At 35.8% G+C, this 17,097-nt stretch overlaps 1 protein-coding gene across 1 annotated transcript; it reads left to right on the forward strand.

Moving 5' to 3' along the window:
• The first annotated feature begins 13,829 nt into the window (after positions 1 to 13,829).
• On the forward strand, positions 13,830 to 15,484 carry LOC124413861. Its single transcript, XM_046894648.1, has 6 exons — positions 13,830 to 13,833; positions 13,882 to 13,903; positions 13,999 to 14,429; positions 14,515 to 14,640; positions 14,709 to 14,711; positions 14,799 to 15,484. The coding sequence occupies exons 1-6, from the start codon at positions 13,830 to 13,832 to the stop codon at positions 15,482 to 15,484; spliced, it is 1,272 nt and encodes a 423-aa protein (XP_046750604.1).
• The last annotated feature ends 1,613 nt before the right edge of the window (positions 15,485 to 17,097 follow it).

A 17,097-nucleotide genomic window follows, 5' to 3' on the forward strand; every position in this document is an offset into this window, starting at 1 on the left:
ACTGGTGTTGGCTGACATAGTTGTGTACAGCGAAATGTTTCTACTTGCTTGGCTCTTCGAGCTGTACTGCTGAGCGATCTCGACGGTTTTGTTTTGGTTTTTGTTCTTCTAATAACCATCTTGTCTCACGTACAAGCTGTTGCGCTTGCACATCATGTAAGATGTCGTTACTAGAACCGTTTGACACAGTTATACATACAAATGGATGAAACATTTATCATATTACAACAAAAATAAATTTGTCTGAATACTCAATTAAACCAAGAGAAATTGTTGCAATTTATTGGCTCACAGGGGAAAAGCCGCTGAGGCATAAAAACCCCTCATTGTTATAATAGTAAAGTCGTATCAAGAGCGTATGAGGTGCGAGTGTACGATCAATGGTTGTGTCTCGCAAGTGGAGAGCTGCCGTGAGATTCAGAGGCCCGAAGGCGTAAATCTCCGGAGGTTCGATTGCATGGCGAGAACCTACTGTTTTGATTGGAGAGGAGAGGATGAGCACAAGAGAGTTCCAAGTGCGACTGGAATGGCCGGAGACTCTAATCAGACTGACTAACTGAGTGTCGATTCCTGGTCAGTTATTTGTTCTTCCAACGATCAGCGCCATCTTCGCGGTTAACGACGATCCACCCAATCGCGTACCCTCGCGATCGCGCTTAAACTTACCGCGGCTTGTTGGTAGCGGTACGAGCGGTAGAGATTTCGGGTATCAGATGGGGTGGAAAGTATGCGCGTACATGGGAAAGGCAAGGATTGGTACGGTCTGAACACTGACTGTAATCTTCGCCTGAGCCTTACCTTTCTACTTTCTATACCGGGACCATCTCTAGAAACTAAACAGGAACTGCGCATGCGCCAAATGATTCAATTTCATTGGTCAGCGAAATTGCCCCGCGGAGTAATTTTCGTCAGCTAACCAAGGCGACCAACGTACACGAAATGAGACAAGACTCTGAATATCTCGCGCGTGAAGTAGCGTATTAAGGTTATGTTGATATTTATTCCTACTTATCGTGAATTTTCTAAGAAAAGTGTCATTCAGCAATACCGTAGTTGATATTAGAAGATATTTAATCGACACAATAAAGGCGTCAATGGAGAAACAAATATCAAAAGCTACAGAAATTGGATCAGTTATTTATTGAAAGAAGAAATCTGAAATTAAATGTGGAACGTCATCAACGAGTGGGAGTCTAGACAAACTGAGGCAGGTAAGTAAAAATATTGTTTATTTTGAACAGATTTTTTATTTACATAAGATTAAAAATAAATGGATTGTTGAAACCCAGTAGAAGGTTGCTCCAGAGTAGATTTGTTCCAGTGCAGTGGTCCGGAAGCCAGTAATCAGTGCCGATGAACATGAAATATTAAAATAAAATCAGTAACAAGGAATAAAAGAAATAGTGTACCTTGAAACACAAAGCTTAGGAGTACAAAAAGTAGCAATTCGTTTTTCTGTCGCAATTTATTGAAAATTAGTGGTATCCAAAACAATTAGAAGCTCTTGTCTGATGATAATATCTTTTAATATTTTCAGGTGGGAAACAACCATCATCGAAGCGAGACTAAAGTTTTCAGGCGTTAAAGCGTGTAAGTAAATTTCTGATGCTATGATATTTGCATATTACAATATTTTCACATGTATTCAATGATAAAATTCGTTTGTTCTGACAGACTTCAAGTTTCAAGTTTGGATAATAGGAGGAAAATCATACCTTACCTGATGGTCAAAACGTTTTGGTGGCTAGGACCCTAATTTCTCGATTGGTGCCACCGTTCCAACCATCGAACCTGGTTGTTCCGTTGTTCCATTAGACAACAGGTATCCGAAGGAATTTCTTCTGGTCATCGCCACCTTCTGAACATCAGTCGTGGCAAAATTGAAGAGCACGACACGCTACAGATCATAGTGTTTGAATATTCCATTATTTTAGATCTATCGAGCCAATAGTAATAAGTTTGTTATTCAACAATTGCTGCTAACTAATTTTACAGAGCAATCATTCCGTGCACCATTGTAATCCAAGCAGTATTATTGGCCCGCATTATTTTTCAAATTTTATTTTCGGCAGTTTTGATATTTTATTTTTCACTCTCTTGGTATTCAATTCAGATGAATAGTGGTTCAAGTGTTAAATCAGATTCCAAGGATGAATTTTGATGTGTAAACTGAACTAATCTCAATCTAAAAATCTTGGATAACATCAGTTGAAAATGTCTTTAAAGTCAATATTAATCGACAGTATCATCTGACTAGCTAGTTGCAGCTATCATCCGTGCTTGAGCCTCGTTCAACCCCAGCAAGGTCTAAGGAATGCATTCACTTACTAGTACACGTTACAAATGATCACTTTGTCTACAATAGGACTTACTTGCTGGCTAACTTTTTGATGATGAATCTTTATCAGGGAGTTCTCCGGTAACTTATTGAAAGCTTGAAACCAGATTCAATTTTATACTTTTACAATGGTCCTTCATTGAAACTGAGAGTTTGTGAATCTCCATTTATTACAATTAATTCTGCATCCCATGTTAACACTGTTCGAAACAAAAAATCTCATCCTAAGATTGGAAATGGAATCTGCAATGCAAAAGTTATCTAGTGGCACAAGTTAAAAACAAAGAACCTTATAACGATTTCTGCGACAGAGGGATTACTTTCGTATATCCATGTTACTGGATGATGTTCGGAGCACTTTGAACAAGATATTGTATTTGATTAAGGTTTAAGTAAATATTTTCATGAACTTCGGTGAAAATTAGGTATTCATTTGTTTCAAAGGAACAAGGGGTACAATGTTGAACCCGATAGGTCAATATTTTCATATGAATGTTCTGAACATTACTCTAAAACATGATTATCCATAAAGTTAATTGTGACACTGAGGCACATTTTGAAAATGTTGATTTTTAACTTGTGTCACAGAATGTTTCTGAGTTTCACTCTTCGGATTAGATTTTTTTAGATTAGATTTGAAATTGAAAGAAACCGTAAGATCTACAACTTCCTTTTCCAACCAACAAAAGTGGCCGATGATCTCTGCATGTGTCATGAATTGAATGGGATGAGAAGACATCAGCGAACAGCAGAGATGCTATTATTTTGGCTGTATTTTCTGTTGAAAGAAAAAAATTTCATTGTTATTCTTAATGTATGAAGTAATGAAAATGATTGAATAAATTGTCCCCACCTACCTGCTTCGGTTCTTCAAAGCACCCAACATTTGAACAGATTTCTTGTTTCAATCGAATAGGACGAATTTTCAAAGAGCATCAGCATTAAATTCCGACCGTTCTTTGAACAATCAATTTCCAATAACAAATGCTTCCCAAGCCTTTCCGAGTGACTATCTGAATGACTTGAGATTCTAACCTCAAAAATGCATGTGAACTACATCGCCGACAGAAACAGAGTTTGACAGCAGGGTCTCGGGGTGGCCAGACTGCACGGACGGCGGATTTAAATTCGCGCATGCGCAGTTCCTGTTTAGTTTCTAGAGATGGTCCCGGTATATAACCATATAAAAAACTGACTATTTTTTTTTTTTTTCAAATATACTGAAAATATTGTTCAGAATACCAAAAAAAGGCGCCTGTTAGAATGGAAGCTCTTAATTTTCATACTAAGAAGTGCCTCATCGCGATTTTCTACTTTCCATAAGAATAACATGGCAAAAATGGTTCTTGCTCCTTGCGATTCTTATAACTAGATAACGAAGCATCGTACAGAAAATTCGAAAACATGTTTCTGTAGGAAATTGAACGTTCTACAAAAAAAGTTTCCTGTCATTTTACGATAAATCTACTCCTTCAAAAGTTATTTGAGGTCAAACATATCTTAAACCAAGAGAGTAGATTTTCAAAATAAAAACGAGGTAGCCTACATTTAAAGTTTTGGTCTTGACCTGAGATCACCTTATACGTAGTTTACCTAAAACTAATGAGGCATTCAAATAACGGTCTTCAACTTTTCAGTCTTAGCTTAGTAATTTTTGGTAAGTAATTATTCGTAACAGCTCACTAGGGAGGAACGTATTCTAATTTCAAATATTCAACATGAATAGCACTTGTTATCTCAAATCTAAATCAGGCACGTAAGATCACAGTAAGTAGGTACCACAATAATAAAATATCACTGAATGAAGAATATTTTTCTTGGAATAAAATAACTAACGCTCAAAAACGTCTACTTGTGCTTGGAATTCATAAAATATTCTCTTTCCCTTGAGTATTATATCAGGATTGTTCAATTTCTGGATTATCTGATTAAAGGATACATCTGAAATGTCACTCTTATCTATTCTAAAAGTCTGTACTTTGGCATCACAAATCTTCAAAAACGTAACTGGCAAATCATTCTCTTCTTCGTCAATTTTGTTGATCACAGCAGCATATCGATACTCTGCATTTTTTGCTGAGAATCACACCAGAACGTAGTCTCCGGTATGGTAGTATGACTGCTGTTGGCCACTGGGTCCAGCTTCAGCATAGTTTTCTTCCAGTGCTTCAGTTATCCTCTTCGGTATCACGTCAGATAAGTGAAAATCGTCTTCTGATTCTGATTCGGTGAACACTTCTTCCACATTCCATTTAGGTTTCCGGTCATAGGTAATATTGCCTATTTTGAAATGGTCGCAAGTGTTGCTGTTACAAAAGCAGCTGAGACTTCTCATCGTTAGGGTTGTACAGCTAGTTGGACCGAAGATAGAGTTTGAAAAAACACCTGTTACTTGATGCACATTCAAGGTACCTTTGAAACTCTTCTGTTGTGTCGCCCCTTTTTCAATTTTGTCGATCATTTTCGGGATGACTTGACTGTCAATTGTGATGCATGTGATGTTAGGGCATCGTTCTTGGATAGCTTGTACGAATTGTTCGATATCATCAACATCACCACCAGCGTTTACAACAAAATCTGCCGTTCTTTTGCATGTTGCCCCTACACCGTCTAGTGCACCCTTTCCATGCCAACTCTCTGTATAATTCCACGTAAATGCCTCTATATCTGTAATTTCTTGAGAGAGTTTAGTTGCCATTGTGAAAAACATTGTTTTATTACGGCACTGCGTAACGGGGCCATCGCTCAAAAAGTGTACGCGCCTAATGCCATCTTGGAGAGCTTTAAAAATTGGTTGTAAATGTGCCCAAATGGCAGCAGGTGAATGGGCTATGTGATTAGAGACTGTGCAATACGACTGTATTGATTCTTGTAGATAAATCACTACTGTATGTAGACTCAGTTGCGCTCGTGATCCACCAAAATGGAACGCTTGGATTTCTTCTGCATACTTTCTGCAATAATTTTCGCAGAAATCCATATGAATTAGGACATCTTCATATTGAAGATTCATTTCCAAATACATCATGGCATTAAACTGGTGAACGATATTCCTTTCATGCGCAACGAATTTTTCCAAATCTTCATGCAATTGTATTATTAATTGACGTGGATGAACAACAAAAGATTTTTTCAAATACTTTGTCACTGTTCGCGGTTTTTTGGTCTTCAGATCTTGAATCTCTTGCCTCTCAGCAATCCTCATTCTGTATTTCATGACTTTTGTCATTAAACTCTTTATAGTTTGGAGTCCTATTAATGCAAACCATACAACTTCTTGATGAACATGTTACGCTATATCGATCACAGCATAAATCTTCCAGTAACCTTTGATGATTCTTGTATGGTAATATTTTTGCCTCGTACAAAGCGCTCAACTTCATGGTCAAGTTATTGTGGATTATACATAGACATGTATCACGATTTTGACCATTAGGCTTGATTACCCAGAATGGACGTAATCGACAGAATGATTGATAACTAATTTTGAAGTTATCGGCCAAAAATTTTTTGTATGGGTTGCACATTGTATCAAGCAGATATCTTTTTTGTTTTCTCATCTTGTTTTGGTAGTAAATTCCTTTTTCCCTGCTCCCATACGGCTGTTACTATCATCTTGATAAAACTTCTGAACCACCTGTTCCACACGCTTAGGGAATCTCACTCGTCGTAATTTAGGTACGGATAAGGAATTGTACAGCTCTGATTTCTTGGTGCCTCTATAAATCATAGCACTATCTTTCGGTATCCAACGCCTATACTTTTGGATCATCTGTCCGGACACCGCTTTTGTGAATATTTGTTTATCTTCGATACGTTTTAACTTCGAATAATTTTCTTCGAGTTGTTTATTAAGGACGTCGCCGAACAATGCCTTTTTGACCACTTTTTCTTTACCATCTGGTTTAGTTAACATCTTCTGCATTTTAGTATTGGGTGTATCTTCAATACTCTTTCTTGTTTCGCTTTCAAGTCAAGTTAATCTTTTTCTGTATTTCTCAAATTTTTTCTGCAACATTGCAATCATCTCATTCTTCTCTTTGTCTTTTTTCGCTCTTAGCTTTTTTGTCTTTCTCCTTCGCTGCATATTTGCCCTCCTGACTGTGGGACTTGGAGCTATAGAGTGCTGTATTGGCACTGGTATCATGACTTCAGAATGTGAGGATGGTGTATTTTCACGTAAAAGTTTCTAGTAATAGTGTTTAGTTGCTTTTTTTATTTCGATAAACAGCACAGTTTTTTTCCAATTCTTGAGGGCAGCTCTGTGCTCACGTGGAGTCATATCTTTGACAATTTTTCGCTGACCTTTTTCTTTTTTTTACTGGTATTTTAAACTCTCCTTTTCTTTCATCTCTTCCCTCTTTTCAGGATCATTTTTTCTACGTTGATACCTCAGACGTTCCGCATCTCTCTTCTTCTGTAATAATTCTTCTCTGGATAAGTTTTGCTTTTAGGAGGCATTCTTACACAATCACAACAAGCCTGCAACAAATTATTATAACTTTTAGAGTATTATTAGCTGAACTCACTTAAACAGAGAGACTGTTGTCAAATATGCACAGTCCCCTGGAATGAAAGACAGTCCCCTGCCACATTACAAGAAGCACACTATCATAATGTACTTAATTCTGTGAGTTTTCGATAAATATGTACATAAATTGTAATAAAATTGTATAGAATATATCCAATTTTACAAACAAACTACAAATATAATAATTAGCAGTGGACTGTGTGTCGTAGCAGCCCTGACACGTGCTCCTGCCTCAAACGATGCACTGACACTGAATAAAAGGACGACGCAGTGCGACTAGCGCTACTGACACGAACTTCAGACTAGTTACGTTCCTGTATACGCAGGGCAATATGAGAGGTACAGGGGAAAAAATGTATTCTCGTTATTGAATTTTTGCCAGGGGACTGTGATCAAAAGCCCGAACAAGATTCGGTCAAACGAATGAAATGAAATAAATCGATTTTAGATGGTATTTATTTAATAAGGAAATGCGTTGATTAATTGTGTTTTAAAGTGTTACGTCCCGGCGAACCTTTCCCAATAGTTCTCAGAGAGTAACCCGAAGACGTTTTATTTCACTCAACATCTTTAACGGTTAAGAATAAGTTACGGCGTAATAAATAACGCAAAATATCATATTGCTTTAACCGACGAGTTCCACCCCTCCTAGAGAAAGTCACGTACAGGCCCGCGTATTAGGTTTAACTTAGTGCCATATTTAACATTACCGAGAACACAAAGCGTGAAGTGGTAAGATAAACCCCAGCGAGGCTCAACCCAAAAGTATCTCTTCTTTTAAGTCAAAATTATCATCAACAATTAGGCTAAACCATGCATACAATATGTACCAAATTAAAATAGGTTGTTTATTAAGATGTATGGATGAATGTGTGAGAATTACACCTCAATATCTTTTGCTCGTAATTATAGTATGTAACCGACGAGATTGAGAATCGTCGGAACACCGCCGGAGCACTCGAGTCAGGCCTGGAGTGACGCTGACCATGCCGATTCTGGCACCGGGAGGTCGCCCTAGCATCTCATTGGCTAATTACCGCTGTAACTTTGTTGCACCGAGGGCTCTTGGACCGTCAGGCCCAAGACGCCATGTCTTTTCGTCTGTCAAGTCGCGAGGTGCGTGGACGTCAACCCGTATTAGCCCTTCTGGTCGATAGTAGTGTTCGGAAAATCTTCATTGTGACCGGCCTAAAGTACCGTGCCAATTCGTTAACCTCAAGCTTTCAATTTTGTATTGTGAATTGCAAAGACTTACTGTCACCTTATTTCAAATTCCTCCCTGTTCTGTACTGACTCTCTTATCTTCGCGAATAGACATTTTCATGATATTCATTTCCTTAAATAAAAATCAAATCAAGTTCTGCCCTGATTCTACCGGGTCAGGTAGTTTTAAGTGATTAATAATAATAAGATATAAACATTCGACTCCTTGTTTAATTATATTTCAACACTACATAACTTTTAAACGGTGTTAACCAATAGCTTCTTTCGCCAACTTAATTGATCCAAATTTAACGTACTGCTCGAGTGACTGTAATTCGAACCTACGATCATCAACCCCCAAGTCTGCTTTGGTGGCTGATCTCGAGCTCCAACATCCATACGTAATCCATCTATTCGTACTACTCGAGGTGAGGCTCAGGTCCAGATTTCTAAGACCCTGACCGACACGATCCGACGGCACTCAATCTCGACGCACGACTCTTCAAAAAGCTAAGTCAATTCGAATGTTTCACTCCAACATCAACCGAGTCTAGATAATCACCAATTTGATTAATTTATATTCCTATTCAAATATTGCCTATTGGTAATTAACATTCTGTTTATTGGCCAGCATCTCTAGCCAAACCAAAAATCGTCTTTTTCAATAACTCATGTCTTGGTGGCAAGCTTCACTAGCCACTCCTTTAAACCACCACTGATTGTTCACCAATACCTATATTATATAAATTCAATAATTAAATCAAACAATAGAATTGGTGCCTAGCTAGAAGTCAATATCGTTTAGGTATTTCAAGAGGTATTCTCCGGCTTTCAGCTCGGCTGCTATCACCTTGGTTAGTTAATTTGGAACCATATATTGTCACCTGTGTTTTTCGCTCAAATCAAAAGTATAAGAATAAGTATATACGTTCAATCTGATCGACGGTACCACACGCACAGGATCTGTCTAAACAAGGTTATCGTTCGTGGATCCTCCTGGACACACCGCAGAGTTACTCTCCTGACGATACCATACACGATTAGGACTTTATTAATAGACAAACAAGTGTGTGTGTTTCCGAGATTAGGCGGAACATAATATATTTTGTAATTTAATTTGAGAAAGCATAAATCTAAGGAGAAAAATTCATCATTTCCAAATTTTTCAAATCGTTTGAAGAATATATTCTATCTTTTACTAGTTAAATCGAATAACCCGTTTATTTCGAACAACAATCTTTCTCAATTTCAGGATTAAATTATCACTATTATAAATTAGCCTCAACCTATTTAAATCAATCTCACAGACCTGTATAGGACTATAGCAACAAGATCCTACATATACCGGCGTACCGAAAGGTAGGTCTTTCTTAGTTTTTAATTTGTATTCAGTGCTGTTACGTGGGTGCATAATCGATTATTATCCTTAATAGTCGTAAACTCTTATCGCTCTTCACACGTCCACCCTCCCACGTAACAAAAGCATTACCCACAAGATTCTATATTATGAATAAATTGTTGTATATTTGTTGTGAGCACGGGAAACAGGTAACAAAAACGTGACACCAATTTTGACTTTATAGGTTTTCCAATTTTATTATAAGCTCGTGGTTATATGTTACACTCGTACGACGCTCTAAAGAAGACTGCCCGGCTCACTTGAGCCTCATGCATGCGCACGCTTCGAGCTCTTATAGGCTCAATTTTGGAACGCTTTTGGAACGTCGACGAGCGATCTGCCTGACAAGGCGAATGCGCATTAAACTCATCCAACATAAATTGTTGAGAATAATACAATCCGTATTGCTTTCGGTCGGTACACTGGGACACTCGTCTTACTGGCATTACTATACCTATGCATACTCACTCACACGCACTTTCTTCTTTTTCTCTTGGCCATCCACCTCATGCTAATTTTCATTTCTCTCATGTAGCCTTATAACGTGTCCGTAAGATCCCTATTCACTTTAGCAATTTCACTGTGCAGGTAATTATTTACATAAACAAAAGTGTTGCCTAAAGGTAAATCCAAACCTTCCATGTCATATTTATCATAAATATCTTAAAATTAAACCTCAAAGTGTTGATTCTGGAAATGGGACAACACAGGGGACTGTTTTTATGCTAGTTTGGGAATTTTTTGAGATAAAACTATAATTCAACCCGTTGTAACTACAAGTGCACTAAAGAGTAATATTTTTATGCTTGCGTTCTGAGATATTTTCATTTATGATACAATAATACTTTTTGGAAAAGGTGGTGTGGACAGGCATTTATGTGTTTACAGAGAATCGCCCACATAATACAAACGAATTTTTTTTTTTTTAATCATTATTAATTCCTTCCCATTATCCAAGTAATAAATTGTTTGAGCAAAAATTTTTACAGCAAATCTCTAGTAATTTGTTTTTATTTCATATGTAATGAATTCGTTGATTTTTCAGAATACATATGATTGTTCTTTCGAATTTCCGGTGATTTTGAATATTCCGTTTTCCGAAATTTTTCACGGCTCTATTTATGAAACTGTTCGTTTGATGCCTCTGAAACTTCTTCAGTGTAATATATAACGATTTGATAACAACCGATCCAAAGTTTAGGACTTTTAATCCATTTTTGAAAATAGAAAAAATTTGCGAAAACGGGTTTTTCAAAATTGCCGGACATTATTTAAAAAATCATATGTACTCAGAAAAATCAATGAATTCATATCACATGAAATAAAAAGAAATCTTACTATATATTCATTTATTTGTTCAACCAATAGGTTATACATAGGGTTTGGCATCGGCTATTACCGTGTACATTATAATGTTACCATAATTGATCTACGCTCATTCGCGAAAATTATAAAGTTTTACACATCCGTTCTTAATATCAGCGTCGTATCAACAATTTTACAAAGCTTTACTGTAGCGTAAGATAATCTTTGTGATTACTCTATTAAGTTTACCTAAAATAACATACTCAGGGTTATTTATTGCCCCATACATTGCCTCCTCCGCATCCTTTATATATTCTCAGGCACCAGATTAGATATTACCATTCTTTCCGCCTCAAAAATTGGACACTCAATCAGTACATGTCTTAGGGTAATTTTGCAAGCGCAGTAGAAACAATAGTTATTACTCGTAAATCAATAAATTTCTTTGCCTAATACAATTCTGGGTAAAATAGACGATCTCATTTGCGTTACGCTTCTTTTAGCATTCAACGACGCATGACAGCGAAGGTAACTCTGCCTATTTGACAAAGCATATATTCTTGGAAAGAATATTAATGTCCTAGAATTTTCACATTTTTGTAAATCTGCGTTATATGCTGCCTCCGTGTACGCTTGTAACATAGCCTGTTTGTAATTTTCAATTGTAGTTAGATCAGTAAAGGTATTTCGATATTCCATGTCAACATTTTTAAAGAAAATTCTTTTTACTTGACTGATCCAATTGCACTTATAATTAGTGTCACCCGGCTCACACAGTTTAATAAGTTTCAAAAAACAGATCTTTGGATAACGCTCTTCAGGCATAATTGAAATCTTTTCAATAAAATTTAAAACATGTTTTAAAATAGTACATGCTATTTGAGTCAGTCCGACTTTGATTTGCACAGCGTAATTAGGTGTACGCGTAATGCATTTTGAATTTTTTCTATCTCCACTAAATGTTGCACTCCCCACAATTGAACACAGTAAATTACCGTAGATCTAATTAAACTAAGAAACAACTTATCTATGACCTCCCACGACTCTGGTTTTATTTTATTTATAAGGGCAAGCGTGCTACCGTTTGCCAACTTGACCTTATATAAAAATTTTTCAGTAGCTTTTGAGAATGACAAAGATTGTGTAACCATAATCTCTAAATATTCGTATTCTTTCACTATATCCACCGTGTTGGTATTAAACTTGAAACTCAGCCTATTATTATGTCCATGACCACCCCTTCTAAAGATTACCATTTTCGTTTTTTTTTTACATTAACTGTAAGTTCGTTTTCTTTACAGTATACATAAGAATTTTTTAGCAGTTTCTTCATCATTGCATACGAATCTACCATTAGTACCAAATCATCCGCGTATGCTAATAGCAATATATCACATACTTTGTTTATACTAACTCCTCGGATTCTTTCGCTCCTTAAATAGTCCTCTAAATCCGCCATAAACAGTGCGAAGAGGAGAGGAGACGGAGTTTCTCCCTGCAAAACCGCTTTAGTAATTTTCACCTTATCGGAAAACTCCTCATCTTTTTTTCACTGACATATTCGCCCTACTGTAAATGCTCTCCAAAATATTAATAAACTTACTGCTCACACCAATTCTGCTGAGCTTTTTCCATAAGAGTACGTGGACAACCGACGGAAAAGGCCGCTTTAAAATCAACAAAGAGCGCAAATACCTCGGATCGTGGTTTACTAAGTTGTATTTGTACAACCGAATTTAGCGTAAAAACGTTGTCTAAACACCCCCTACCTGCACTAAAACCTGACTGCGACTCGGGTAGAGCCCTGTTGTCGTTTACCCAAACATTCAGTCTATTGTTCAATATTGCCGTGAAAATTTTTAGACCACAATTTACAAGAGCTATAGGCCTGTAATTATCAACTTTATCTTTATCCCCCTCATTTTCGTATAGCATTTTAACTATAATACTTGACCAATTCTCCGGCGTTGATTTCTCCACTAAAATCTTATTGTACAACCCAAGCAAACATTGCTTGGTATTCGTTTGGTATGTCATCCATTCCAGGCGCTTTTCTTACCTTACATTTTTTTGAGCTATCTACTAGTTCACCCAACGTGATTTGCGCATCTAATGTTGAATCTATGTGCCTGGGTGCTCGATAGAGAAGACTACCTTGCTCCTCCTCAAATTCCTTTTTGAAATGTTGATACCATACCTCTGAATCAATCGGATTAGTTTGAGGCTGAAACCTTTTATATTTATTTGCAATTGACCAAAAAACTTTAGAATCTTTAGCAGTATACAAGGTTTCTAGCATACTCGAATTAAACGATTCCCTTTTTTCTCTTAAGAGCGTTCGATAGTCTTTTTTTACTTTAAGATACTCTCGGTAAGCGTCAATATCTTTGAATGAAATTTTTTTACAGGTATTCAGTTTAATTTTAACCTCGCTTTTAAGGTTTTTACACGTTAAATCATACCATGGTTTATTTACAATTACCTTATTCGGCACTTTGATTTTCATTCCAAGATTCGAAGCTACACCCACGATTATATTCTGCACTTTCGCCGCTAATACATCTATCGATGCGTTTCCCTCAAAGTCCTCTACTGGAAAAACTGCACGCTTATACTTGGCGCTGCACTCATGTTTCCATCTTAGTCTTGAGCTCAAATCGCTATTGTCCTCTGCTATCTTCAGTGTTATTCTTACCGAGAAATGGACAGACCGAGTCACTGACTGTAGCACTTGTAAATCCTTAATTTCCGCTATAGGGACCGAGCCGCTAGACTGTCGCGCCAACTGGTGACAGAAATGTACAATAATCGGGCCAGAAAGTAAAGCAGCAACAGGTTATTTTAAATTCAGTTATTTATTCAAATGAATATTGAAAAATTATTCGAAATGTCTGCATCAGTAAAATCTTGTTGTATCAAAGGATGCACAGAAAAATCTCGTCGTAAGTGGCAAGTTGATGTACCAGAGAAATTTTATTGTTTTCCCTGGAGTAAATGTGGTGTGACATGGAAGGATGATAAACGTATAAAGTGGATAAATGCAGTAAAAAATTATGGGTAAGTAATAAAGTATAATTATTAACAGTAGTGGCATTGTAATTTAAGTATTACAAAATCAAACCGAGTAGTATTTTATTTGGATAAAAAGCTACGTATAATAATTAAATTAAAATTTATGTAATACTATAAATTTAACCTTTAAATTTCGTTGCTTTTTTTTAGTAAAAATCCGAAAGAATGGGAGCCAAATCATCATACAAGAATTTGTAGTGCTCATTTTATAAATAATAGTAAATCAAAGATCTCACGTCATCCATCTCATGTTCCTTCGATTTTTCCTGGCAAAGAAAATACAAGAAATTCCATTCAACGTCTGCAACGATTTGAACGGTCAAGAACACGTCAATTGAATAAGAAAATCAACGTCACTGAATCTATATTAATTGACAGTATCAACAGTCATAATTCTATTAAAGATAAAAATATTAATAATTCAAGTGACATTGAAATGGAGCAAAACGCAGGAGGAATGATAACAGAAGCTCAGGACGACTGTCATAAGGACGTGAATGTTATGAATGTTTGTCCGCCAGCCTATCGAAGTATTACTTGTCAAACTGAGGATTTCATTCCTGATATTCCAACTGATAATTGTACTTATTTTTTTTTAATATCAATAATCATGATGGTATTAGTACTGCAGCAGTCCAAGTCAATATATCTGTTAAAAAACCGCAGATAAAATGTGTGAAGCTTCGATGCCGTCTATGAAAAGAAACGTTCAAGATTCTAGTTGCGATCCAATCAATTTCGAGTCTATACAATCTCATTGCAAAGGATTCCATGGATTTTCATCTATTACAAGTAATGAAACTATGAGTAGCTTAACAGGTGTTACATTATCTATCTTTTTATGGCTTTTAAACTCCCAGAATGTAAAAGTTCTAATATTGACAAAAAAACAAAATTATCAATTATATTAATGAAGCTAAAAACCGGTTTGACATTTACTGCGATTTCAGTATTATTCAATATTCATCGGACTACTGTTAATCGAATATTCGTAAAGAATTTGCAACAGTTAAATATTCTAATGAAAAACTTTATATTCTGGCCATCTAAAGCCGCTGTTCAAGCAACCTTACCAGAATCATTTAAGCTACAGTATCCAGACACGCGTGTTATCATTGACTGCACCAAAGTAAACACAGAAGTTCCACCAGCAGTTGAACATCGAGTTTCAATGTATTCAGATTACAAGCATCATCACACAATGAAATTTTTAGTAGGATGTACTCCAAGTGGATTTATAAGTTTTCTGTCAAAGTGTTATGGTGGTCGTGCTGGTAATTGTTTCATTACAAATGATTGTGGTTTAGTAGATTTAATTGAACCTGGTGAGGTTGTGCTAGCAGATAAAGGTTTCCCGCAAATACAAACAAAAGTTGAAGAAAAAAATGCGATTTTTGCTATGCCTCCGTTTTGCAACAAAAATCAATTTACACCTGAGGAAGTTGATGACAATTACAATATTGCTTCAGTGAGAATACACATTGAACGAGTAAATCAAAGAATAAAAGACTTTAGTATTCTTTCCAAAGTACCAGTGTCACTTTTGCCTCATGTTGATGAAATTGTTTTTGTCATATGTGCTATCATAAATATTCAAAAGCCCCTGTTTAACCAGGAAAAATCAGTGACAGAATAATAAAAGAATCTGATGAAATTCCAAAAATAATTAATTGTAAAGAGGATAAAATGAAATCCACAATGTAATTAAATATTATTTTTATTAAACTCTGGTACATAAACTATGATATAATAATTCAAATACAAAGCTTTTACAAAACTATAATAAAATTATTTATTTTATTATTACAAAATGACTTACACAAATATTTGTTATTTTTATTTAGGCCGTATTATATATCATTATTATATTTAGCTATAAGTAGAAAAAACAAAAATTTAACACTTCTTAAAAATTTCCATTTGTTAAAACAAATTAGCATATAAAGGTTTACTAGTATATTTGTACTTTATTCACTTTTACTATACTTAATAAATACTCTTCGAACATAATGCACAAAATAAAATTTTTCTAGTTTAGAAACTACCTTACTTAAAAAACTTTCATCGCGAGCAATTATTATCGAAACACAGCCCTGAGGTGAGTGTACAAATAAATCGCAAAAACCGATATTTGTTACATACATTTGCAGTTGTATCTGAGTGTAAATGGAATGAGTTGTACTCAGGTGTAATCCATTTTCGTCTAATTTCAAATATTGCACATGACATTTTCCATTCTCAGCATCATATATCGGTATCTTCTTGCACGTATAAGGACACTTTATTTCAACTAATTTTTTTTGCCAAATAGCAGAACCGTAAATCAAAATAGCATCAGGCGAGTAGAATAACCAGGGTTGATTAATGTTAACGACCACACTGACTTGGACAATTTCGAAATTTTGGTCCATAAGCTTTTTGTATTCTTTCAGAGCTACACTTTCCATTTTCTTACCATACGCCATGGCTTGTGTCTCAACTTTACTTGGTGTTAATAGGCCAGTGATTGCTTTTTCAATATCAAAACGATCCCCTTTTAACTTGTGACCATTACTTGCTGTTATTCGGAATATACGCTGTTTGTACCACTCGTCTATCTTAGACTGGAGAATAGTTTGAATGCAAATACCCATAGCTTTCGCATTATCACAACACACTTCTTTCAAATAAAACTCATAAACATCACTTGCTACTAAATATTTTTGAGGATAAATCTCATTCAGCAATTGCAGCTGAAGCACTTCCTGGATAAATTCATTCACCTTTGTTTCTACATCATACTTATCAATTACTTCTACTAAAGCAACAAGTGATTCAGCTGCAATAATTTCACTCTCATTTCTTTTGTCTATGTTAATCATTGTACAAAGAGGACACTTGGACATATCCTCTGGAAAGACGAGCGATTCCAACTTTAATGGTACTACTTTCGGATTCTTATCGGTGTAAGGAAGTGGAGTAAATAATTTACTTATTTTTACTCCTTTTTCATACTCCAAGAGCTGACGACGAGATGGCTTTCCCCATTCTTGACCATGGTTTGTTTTTGAATCAGCAGAATCAGGTGAGTTTACGTAATAGACGACAGCACAAATATTCTTACATTTACCAGCTAATCCGGCTTTGCACGTACACACAGCATCACTTGTATTGCGCTGATCATCTAGCTGAAAACAAAAATTTTCTGATTAACATTATTTTTTATATTTTGTAATTATGTTGTAAAATTTTTAAAAAGTAAGAGATATA

The sequence above is a fragment of the Diprion similis genome, chromosome 13 (assembly GCF_021155765.1).
Source record: "Diprion similis isolate iyDipSimi1 chromosome 13, iyDipSimi1.1, whole genome shotgun sequence".
In the NCBI taxonomy this organism is placed as follows: Eukaryota; Metazoa; Arthropoda; class Insecta; order Hymenoptera; family Diprionidae; genus Diprion; species Diprion similis.

Coding starts and splice junctions, on each gene's coding strand:
- LOC124413861 (XM_046894648.1), top strand. Junction 13,904..13,998: donor TTACAAAATCAAACCGAGTA/GTATTTTATTTG, acceptor GCTTTTTTTTAG/TAAAAATCCGAAAGAATGGG. Junction 14,430..14,514: donor TGATATTCCAACTGATAATT/GTACTTATTTTT, acceptor AAAAAACCGCAG/ATAAAATGTGTGAAGCTTCG.